At 38.4% G+C, this 9254-nt stretch overlaps 2 protein-coding genes across 4 annotated transcripts in view; both read right to left on the bottom strand.

Moving 5' to 3' along the window:
* Positions 1–1513: 1513 nt before the first annotated feature.
* On the bottom strand, positions 1514–6292 carry fkbp6 (FKBP prolyl isomerase 6). Of its 2 annotated transcripts, none has more exons than XM_087180381.1 (9): positions 6205–6292; positions 4225–4342; positions 4035–4124; positions 3725–3927; positions 3356–3475; positions 3017–3214; positions 2549–2658; positions 2172–2268; positions 1514–1940 (listed from the first exon to the last, which is right to left on the bottom strand). In XM_087180381.1, exons 1-8 carry the CDS (start codon positions 6220–6222, stop codon positions 2187–2189), a joined length of 939 nt encoding a protein of 312 aa, XP_087036507.1. In that variant the 5' UTR covers positions 6223–6292; the 3' UTR covers positions 1514–1940; positions 2172–2186. The 2 variants fall into 2 exon arrangements, with proteins under 2 accessions (XP_087036507.1, XP_023285908.1); XM_023430140.2 differs by lacking the exon at positions 6205–6292 and adding an exon at positions 5159–5290.
* tmem244 (transmembrane protein 244) overlaps positions 5594–9254 on the bottom strand; it is a 12919-nt gene continuing 9258 nt past the window's right edge. For both annotated transcript variants that reach the window (XM_087180382.1, XM_023429959.2), the window contains exons 2-6: positions 8543–8628; positions 8348–8424; positions 7018–7143; positions 6633–6677; positions 5594–6365 (exon numbers count right to left, since the gene is read on the bottom strand). In XM_087180382.1, the coding sequence (XP_087036508.1) occupies positions 6268–6365; positions 6633–6677; positions 7018–7143; positions 8348–8424; positions 8543–8628 (432 nt within the window). In that variant the 3' untranslated portion in view covers positions 5594–6267. The remainder of the gene's footprint in view (positions 6366–6632; positions 6678–7017; positions 7144–8347; positions 8425–8542; positions 8629–9254) is intronic.

Here is a 9254-nt window from a genome sequence, read left to right as displayed (position 1 = left end):
AAAAATAGTTGCCACACTCTTCACTGTTAGTCATTAAGAGCCTTACTCCTTATGTTTCTTCGACTCTGTTGAATACTTTCCATGTTATTTTTTCTCCTCAGTTAATGTAGTTTATATTGGATTTACAGTTCCATGATAACCATTTTAATCTTCACAAATACAGTAATATTTCTTTATAGGTAAATAGCAGTCCTAAGCCGAGGCATTATACTGCGATATATATATACACACTGCATTGAAATGATTACATTATATTCAGTAAGTAAAAATGCATTGGCGGTAAAATGTGCTTAATCATCAAAATGTTTATAACAAACTCACAGCAGGGAGTGTCACAGTCATGAATTCATTCATTCCTGTTCAAACAGAGACAATGGAACCTGATTGAGAATCAAATGCCATTTTTCTGTAATCTCAAAAATCTGACCACACACACGTCAACATAAATGGGTCAAGGAGTCAAAACCACATGTAAAACCAAATACAGCTGAAAAGCATTATGCACAGACCAGCACTCAAGCACACAGATTTCTCTCATTCGCACTTCCCTTACCTAAGATGAAGGTAGTACACGAATCTGGAGACCATTGTATCCGTATGTCCCTGTGTCCAGTCAGTCTGTCTTTCACAGAGAATGACCCTCTGGCCATGTGCTGGCAGATGATGGTAAAAAACTCACACACTGTGATGAGTGGATTAACCTGAGAGGTCAATCAGATTTTTCTGCTCCTCCATCTGCCCCTCCCCAGTTTCGGATCCTTTCATCCCACCTTCCCCCTTCTCCTCCTTCCCACTACCCTTGGCCTCTATTCGCCCTCCATTCTTTTTCTATCTCACTTCCTTGCCTCATTCGGCTTTGCTCTATCCCTATCATGGCCTCCTCCTTCTGAACAACCTAACACTGCGCAAAACTGTGTGCTTTGCAGCAGAAGTCATACAATGATAGAAAACTGTAAATAAATAGAGCCCTGACACATTTAACAGAAAATATCTTAAAGCAAGTCATTCTAATTGGAAATATTTTCTAAATTTTCATATTTGAATATTTAGTTGACTTGACTTTTTTATGTTATAGCCACAGGTTCGTTTCATATTCTGTGAGGGAGTTTGGCACCATAGTAGTGACAGATTGCTCACATATGCCCCCTAGTGTCTGTTGGGACACACGACAACTAGTGGCCCACGAAAATAATCTTCAAGTCTCTACATCCCCTAGCAACACTGTGGCTGCATTACTCTCTCAGCCTAACAGAATTACTGTCGAAGTACTGCACATTCTTCTCGGCCGCCCACCCCATCTGCTGTTAATCAGATTAAATGGCTGCTGTCTGTACTGTTCTGACCAACAACATACACTCTAGCAGCAGTTCTACCTTTGTGTTACACACATACACTGGAAAATTAAGGCGAATTGACAGCTTGTATGCATATGTTTGACCCTTACTTTGACATTAAAAAAAAACATCCAGTTTACAATTCATCTAAAAAAAAAAAAAAAAGACAAGATAGAATATACAAGTGAAAATATTTTTAATTTTTATCATTATCACCTTAAAAGTGATCAAACCCCAAGAAAACATTTAACACACAAGTACAAACAGGATTCAGAAGGAGAATTTAAAGAGACGTGACAACTTTATAGAAAAAGCAGCCACTCAAGGATTTCCTGTTACTGCTCATGCAAAAGTTCTTCCATAATACTTGAGGCGAAAGCAAATTCTGCAAAGCATATCTCCAAACAGGAAAACAACTCTTGAGCCACATTATTAACAGATATTTGTAAATAACTGATTCTTTTAAAGGAAATGAACAAAACATCTTTTTAGCATGAAAACATTCAAAACATATGCTAAAACAACAAAAAGTGCAACTTTCAGAATTATCAGTGCCGGACAGAAAACATGCTGTTGAACCTTGAAGCTTGCTCTTTGCTCTGCCCTCTGCAACACACAATGACTTTATTCATCGAGTGAGTCTCTCTGAACAGATGATAGATGACACTTGGTTTATCCGTCTGCATTCTTGAGTTAAATTAATATCTACTATTGTGCCGGACAGTAAAACCTGAGCACCTCATTCTATGTTTTATGCAACATCAAACAACAGTTACTAGTGTTATGTTAGCAGTCGCACATTAACCCCAGGCTTGTTTAGTGAGCAGGATTTCTTACCTTTTTTCTTCATATTTACATCTTCACTGGGCCCCTCAAGTCTCGAAACATCTTTGCGTACATGTCTCTCTGTTTGTCCAAGCTGTCTTTATAAGACCTAGAAAATTGACATTTTTTATATATAACTTGTTAGCTTTTAAACAAAAACATCAGATGTACCTAACACTAAGAATATGTAAAGTTAAGTGCTGTATATTAAAGTATATTAAAGCCTAAGCTATGAATGAAAATATAATTATGCTTTAAATTAATGTAGCACAGTTATAAGTAAGTTAATATGCAGCCTTGTGCAGTTAAAATACAAGATCAATAAATTATACGTGTAGGATAATTCTACACAGAATTCATTCTAAATACATAATAGAGGTTGATCTTACATCGCCACTTTCCTCAGGAGGTTGTTAATGTCACTGTCAAAGGGTCTCTTTGCCTGAGCAGTTATGAGGCAATCCTGGGCGCTCTCATACTCATGCAGCTCCAGGTACGCCTGACAGACATGACATCAGTGTGAACAATAGACTAATCTTTATTTACAGTATGAGCATGTAACTCACAGAACATGGAGGAGGAAGCCGCACATGATATATAGTTATATCTAAAACCAGACCAAATAATATATTTAACATCTAGGAAGATGTTACATGAGAATAACAAAAATGTTTGTCATTAGCAATTTTTCATTTTTCATTGTCATTAGCAATTTTTCATTGATCCTAAACTTGAAAAATGCTCCAAGGACTGAATATCTTTTGCCTGTGTCAAACCAGCATTTAATCTTGTGCACTTCAGGGCCTGTGGGGATTTTTATCTGATGGTTTGGAAAACAAACAAAAGCCCAGACCAACCTGTCCACAGCGGAAAAGAGCCTTTGTATTGGCTGAGTCTATCTCCAAGGCTTTGTTGCCATATTTCAGGGCTTTGTGCGGGCTGTCCAGACGGAGCTCAGTGAGAGAAAGGTTCAGATATAGAGGCAGCACAGCTGTCTTGATCCTCTCCTTCTCTGCATCACTCTGGGATTCCCTGCTCCCCAGCAGCGTCATTGCCTGTTTGCCAAGCAGAGAATCCAATACAAAATACATTAACCTCAAACAGTACACATGTAAAACAGAAGCACAGCAACCTCTTTAGCTTATAAAATGAACATGAGCAAGGCTTCTTTATCTTTACCACACTTCAAGATTTACCTGTTTATAGCGATCTTTGGCATTATGATAACGGCTCTGGTTGAAGAAGCGGTTGCCAAAGCTGCGTAGTGTGTTGACAACTTCAAGAAGCGTGGACAGAGGAGCAATGTTCTGCTCCTCCTGAAGACAGAAAAGACGTAAAGCAATGTGAACTGACCAACTATACAAACACAAATACTGATTATTTATTATACTGGCTTTTGAAAATAAAAGCACTATTTAAAGTGGAATAAATTATAGGCTATTAAAAGTCTAAAAAGGAATTAATGTCAAGGTGCATCATCATATATAATGGGCTTCTGGAGGCAAAAATAAGATTCCTTAGTTTTCCCAACAACAATAATAACAGGGCACCTGCAGTCTCCCTACCGGACTCAGTGCGACAAAGTCGTCCACTTGTCCCGAGTTGAAAAAATCGAGGATCTGAACCTCATACAGAACCACAGCAGCAGCAGGAATGAACGGAGGACAACCCATGTCCCCGTATGCATAGTGGGGCTGGAAAAGGAAACGAGAGAACTCTCCTTTCTGCATGGTCAGCAGACCCAGCTCCAGTCCAACCAGTGTCACATCTGTTTGAGCAATCATTTTTCAATCAGTCAGAAAAGTTCTTCTGGAGACCACGATTTTTATAGGTTAGCAGGAAAATTCATTTGAACCTTGAAAAAGAATTTCTGACCTCTCCCTAACTTCATCATCTGCGGGTATTTGAAGTTCGTGGTGGTTTCAAAAGGTTGGTCTGAATATTCCAGGAAACCTGAGTAATGGACTGTGTAAGAAAAAGAATGAAGAGAGGTAATGGCAGAACAAAAACATGTGGGGAAAAACTGTGTCAAGAGTTTATAGAACAAAACTGCACTTGTCAATACTCAATACTGAAGCATTTTGGGGTACAGGTGAGCCCTCTCCAGGCTGGACCACCTCCTTCAGGATCCCTCCGTCTCCGGAGACGTCATCCATCTGCAGGCGTAGATGGTCAAACGGACTCTAGACAATAGAAGGGAAAAAAAAGCCCTTAGATGTGTACACACTATTTTCACAATCAAGTCAATCATGAGTAAAGCTGGATTGAAGCTCATAAGTATTAACCACTGCATTAGTTATTAGTGTGCGGAAAGTGTTCTTCTAATTATTCTCAAAACATATGGATACAACTAAATGGAAACATCACTGAACATCATTGCACAGTGGAAAGTGCAGCCTTTTGATGTTGTTTTGTTGTTTGTCTCACAAGATTGATGCTGCCTTGATAGATGAGTTATTGTTTACAATAGAATTTATCTGTGCAAAATTTACTTGGTGCACATACTATGTATGTGTGTATTTTTTTTAAGAACCTAAGCGGCTCCACAGGAACTTGAAGTAGCCATTTATTGGTTTCATGTAACAACAATGACCTCAACTAATGACTTTAACATTCAAGTCTGATGATGTTACTGGAATAAATCCACGGCGTCGCATCAGTAAGACTGAGCTGAAATATATCGGCTTTAACAAAACTTTACATCCTAAACCAACAATGTTTCCAGAGATAATTCAACAATGCCGCATTTCACACCGACAACAAGGCACATTTTTATCTGTCGTTAAGATACTGAAATGTATGAGTAGTGTAACTAAATTCTGAGATTTTTTTTTTAAATGGCTGACATTTCCTTTAGTTTGGAAACTGTCTGTAATGCAGTGGCTGAACTAGAGCCACAGCTGCTTCTCCCACAGACTGAAACTTTGATCTGTCTTTTCTTAATGTCAACATTAGCATTAGCATTTAACTAGCTAGCTAAGAAACATGTTTTAGCTTACGGGGTTGCTCGTCCTCAGCCGCTCCTCAGTGTTAATTAACCTCCGGATACTGGATATTAACCCGTTGCCTGACATTTCACCGATGTATAAATTACTGCTGCTGTTAGAAATGTTCAATATAAAGCGGGTAATTCAAACTGAAACTACAATTGCCTGTTTTGTTTTTTCTCTCAGGTGGGTCTGGACACCTTGATGACAAATGTGACTCAACTGTGGGCAGGCCGAATCCCAGACACCCCGAGTTCACTACTACTGCTACTACAATCAATATCAGCTGATGATCAGCCATGATCAGCCATTTCTAAATAAAGTATATGATTTTTTTTTAAATTATAGTTGAACTGTTCTTGTCTTTTTTCATACATCTGTAGCTTGAGGCCTTTGTGGGGAGATGTCCAAATGGTTGAAGTCAACACACTGATACACACAATGCAATCTTTTTGCATGAATTATTTAATGTTAATCCAATAGATTTGAACTAATATATACAACCAGCATTAAAATCATTATTTGTGGTGTAGATGTGAACTTTTCATAGCACCTAAACATGAAACCAACAGAATCCACTCACATTTAGACAAGTATGAGGAGATCAGGTTACAAACGATTTGAATTTGTTCAGTTTTCTGACCACATGGCACAGATTTGACATGATTTTTTCTTGTTATTTTCTCTATCAGACTACTACACTATAGACAGAACTAGTATGTAACACATTCTAAATATTACACTGACGGGAAATAGCTGACTTTACTCACTACTGCAAAAATATCACTCAGTAGATTTTCTGGTAGTACATATTTTACAGCTGTAAAATCCAGGCTTTTATTGAATGCTAAAGGTGTCATTTTGTTACAGTATGAAGTTTGTAAAGAAAAAATATAAAACAATATTTAAACTGTACAGGATATGTTACAAAAAACACTGTTAAATAGTATATGAGCTATTTGTAGAAGGACAATAAGTTAATGAACAGTTATCTAGCTGTCAAAGTGCATCTTGAGAGATATACTTTAGTGTTCATGAACCTTGCAAGGTGAACTCACTGGGATGCATCCAGACATGAGATTAACCGGTAAGCAATTTAAAAGCTTTTCTCATTGTGTTCATTAGAAGTTCTGCAGTTCAGCTGGATAGACAAAGTTGCTTCTGAAGAGTTTATAGGCCAAGAGCTGTCCTCCAAATATCATCATCACCAGGCCTGAACCTGCAGAGAGCGGGAGATTAAATAAACAAGAAGAAAGGGATCAATCAAAGGAAGGCTTGGAGGCCAGCAGCAGCTGTCCTCAAGAAGCCTGAATCTGAAGGCATGCAGGAAGTGAGCAATAGAGAGTCTGGGAACAGGAAAAAATACTATCTTAGATGGATTGAAAGGAGCTGGAGAGTAACAGATGGTGGAGTTTTTTTGGAGACAGATAAGGAAACACATGGGGTCGCAGACAGAAAGATGATCAGGAAGAAATATAAAACTTACCCAGAGCAATCCACCAGTGCTCAGCTGAAGGGAAATCTGACATCACTGCAAACATACAACACAGAAACTGTGTAAAATGTAGCCCACAATCTACTGTCCATAAAATTAATTGAACAGATTCACACAGTCACTTTAGCCAAGAGTGAAACACACACAAAAAAAGGATGCAGGTTTAAGATGTTTGGGCGTCTTTCATTTTAATTTTTGAAAATGATTTTAGTTTGTATTCTTTTACTTGAATCTGCTGGTGAACTCATAAATCTCTAGTGCCTGTAAACTTTGAACTACAGCCACTACATCCGGTTACATAACCAGGCCTCCAATCCTATCAGCTGTTCCGTTCTATTGATCCACTTTGTGTATGTGTGTCTGTGTGTGTGATTACCTGCCACAGTCATCGCAACATGTAGCAATGTGACAGTTATAGCGTAATCCCAGACCCACTCCTCTACGATCCAGGCAAACACCAGCCCTCCTAAAACATAGGTCACTTCTGTGGAAATTACACCAACTGGAAGGAGAGGGGAAAAAATAAGTTCAAGTTGCTCTTCGCTTGTATTCTGTCCGTACGTTTACTTTTACATTTAACTGCCATATCATATATATGTTATCATAGTTTACAACAGGAAGAAACACATCAGACACAATAAAAATATATTTTCCTCATCAGTGCTCTTGATATTGGGAAGCGACTGGAATCTCTCTGTTCATGTGATGACATCTGGTCCTCACAAAAATAGAGATTTCTTTATCTTCTATCAAATATGAGTCACCTCTTACATCAATATCACAATACTATTAGCTGACTCAGGTTAGGTGCAGTTGTGGTGATGTTGTACTAGTGTTATGTTAACAGATGTTTTTCCACAACAGACATATTTGACTTTTCATTGCAGGAGAAAGCACGCATTACATCAGAGCTCTGGAGCTGAAACACTTAATTGGATTGCAGTCATCATTAATTTATGTTGTTAATTACACTTGTGTTTTTCCTGCTATCATAATGTCTGTTCTGATAAACACCACGGATAGAACGTGTTTTTTGGAATGGAAGAAAGTTACACTAGGAGTGATATGACACCACATATGACACTACACCAAAAGATGCGTAGAATTACTTGAACCTTAAACCATAACAGGACTTGACATTGCGTATTTAATAACTGACATTCACAGATCCTTGTCATCTCAGCTCTTTATACACCTGATAATACAGGATCAGATTCTGACTTGTCCAGATTCCCACCATGACAGGCAGAAAAAGGCTTAATATACAGTAGCTGAGATGTCTTCAATTAGTCAAACTCACTCACTCTAAACCTTGTTGCACTGAAGACAGATCAGTCAGAGAAACAACTGCAGTGTAAGGCGGATTCAGATTTTTCACAAAGTCAAAGATACTACAAGATAACAATACTTCGGTAGAAGGAAAAGCTCCAGTGTAGCTGCTGTTGGGCTGGAAGTGAGGGTACTGTCAGGCAGGTTAATACAGAATTATGTGTCGTATTTTACAAACTGATTAATTATTTTGTTTGTAAAACCGGAATTTGCCAAAGAACAGCTGTCAAATTGATGGAGTGGTGTAAAAAGTACAATATTTGCCTCTGAAATGTAGTGAGAGAGTATTAAAAAGTAGCATAAAACTGAAATACTACCTTTATATTTTACAATACTTGAGTAAATGTACTTGGTTCTACTCCATCTCTGATACTCACCCAGGTATTTGGGGTTCTGCCATGACGGTTGTGTTGTGTAGTCAAACGGAGCCAACAAGCTGTTGATCTCGTGAACCCTAGAGACACAACAAGATGAAAAAAATTTGCACAAGCAGCAAACAGGAGCAAAATTTCTAGGCCGGTCTGACTCCCAGTAGGTTTCATTAATGTTTGTGTTTGATGTGCTGAGCGTACCTGAGCAGTCCGATGCAGAGACTGACCACGATGTAGTAGAGAGAGTAGAAGCACACCATGCACATCAACAGATTCTGCAGGACGACCTGAGGAGAGGAGAGGACAGAAAACTAAATGTTATACTATAACCTGCTGACTCTTACGGACCCCACAGGAATTTTATTTTATTTAAAACATGCTGTGATTTAAAGGCGGCAGGTTTCCTGTAGTTCAGAGTTTCGTCCTGAGGGAGAGAGGAGAAAAGACTCTTTCTTATCTATAAAGTCAGTTGCTGATATCGTTTAATACTTGATTTATATTCTACTATGGTATATTACATCTTACTGCCAGTCAGTTATTTGATCTTTCCTTCATTTGACTGTCGAAAAAAGCTATAATTACTCCTTATGCTGATAAAATATCAGAATCAATTACATATATGAGAACTGTTCCTCAGTGAGTGGATGAAATTCTTTGCCTTTAGGCTTTTGAAACATCTTACATCGACCATGTGGCGATGCTTGCTTCATATAAACAAAGCAATAACAGAGAGAGAGAGAGAGAGAGAGAGAGAGAGAGAGAGAGAGACAGAGAGAGAGACTATAAAGACCAAGAGAAACATAAACCTTTATGCCAGTGCTTTTAATCTGAATGGAAAACTCTACATTGCATGTGTCCCAAACCTGCTTCTCTCCTCCATTTCCTCCTTCTGTTCATGACCCAGAAAACTAAC

This window comes from Seriola lalandi, unplaced genomic scaffold, assembly GCF_002814215.2.
Source record: "Seriola lalandi dorsalis isolate HSWRI2012SDOR001 ecotype SW California unplaced genomic scaffold, Sedor1 jcf7180002054901, whole genome shotgun sequence".
Taxonomy (NCBI): domain Eukaryota; kingdom Metazoa; phylum Chordata; class Actinopteri; order Carangiformes; family Carangidae; genus Seriola; species Seriola lalandi.
The sequence above is the reverse complement of the archived record's forward strand: the minus strand, read 5'-3'. Positions and strand labels throughout refer to the sequence as shown.

Coding starts and splice junctions, on each gene's coding strand:
- fkbp6 (XM_023430140.2), bottom strand. CDS start 5,233: ATGTCAGGCAACGGGTTAATATCCAGTATCCGGAGGTTAATTAACACT. Junction 4,343..5,158: donor GGCTGAGGACGAGCAACCCC/GTAAGCTAAAAC, acceptor TCTATTGTCTAG/AGTCCGTTTGACCATCTACG. Junction 2,659..3,016: donor CTCTTTTCCGCTGTGGACAG/GTTGGTCTGGGC, acceptor CATGTCTGTCAG/GCGTACCTGGAGCTGCATGA.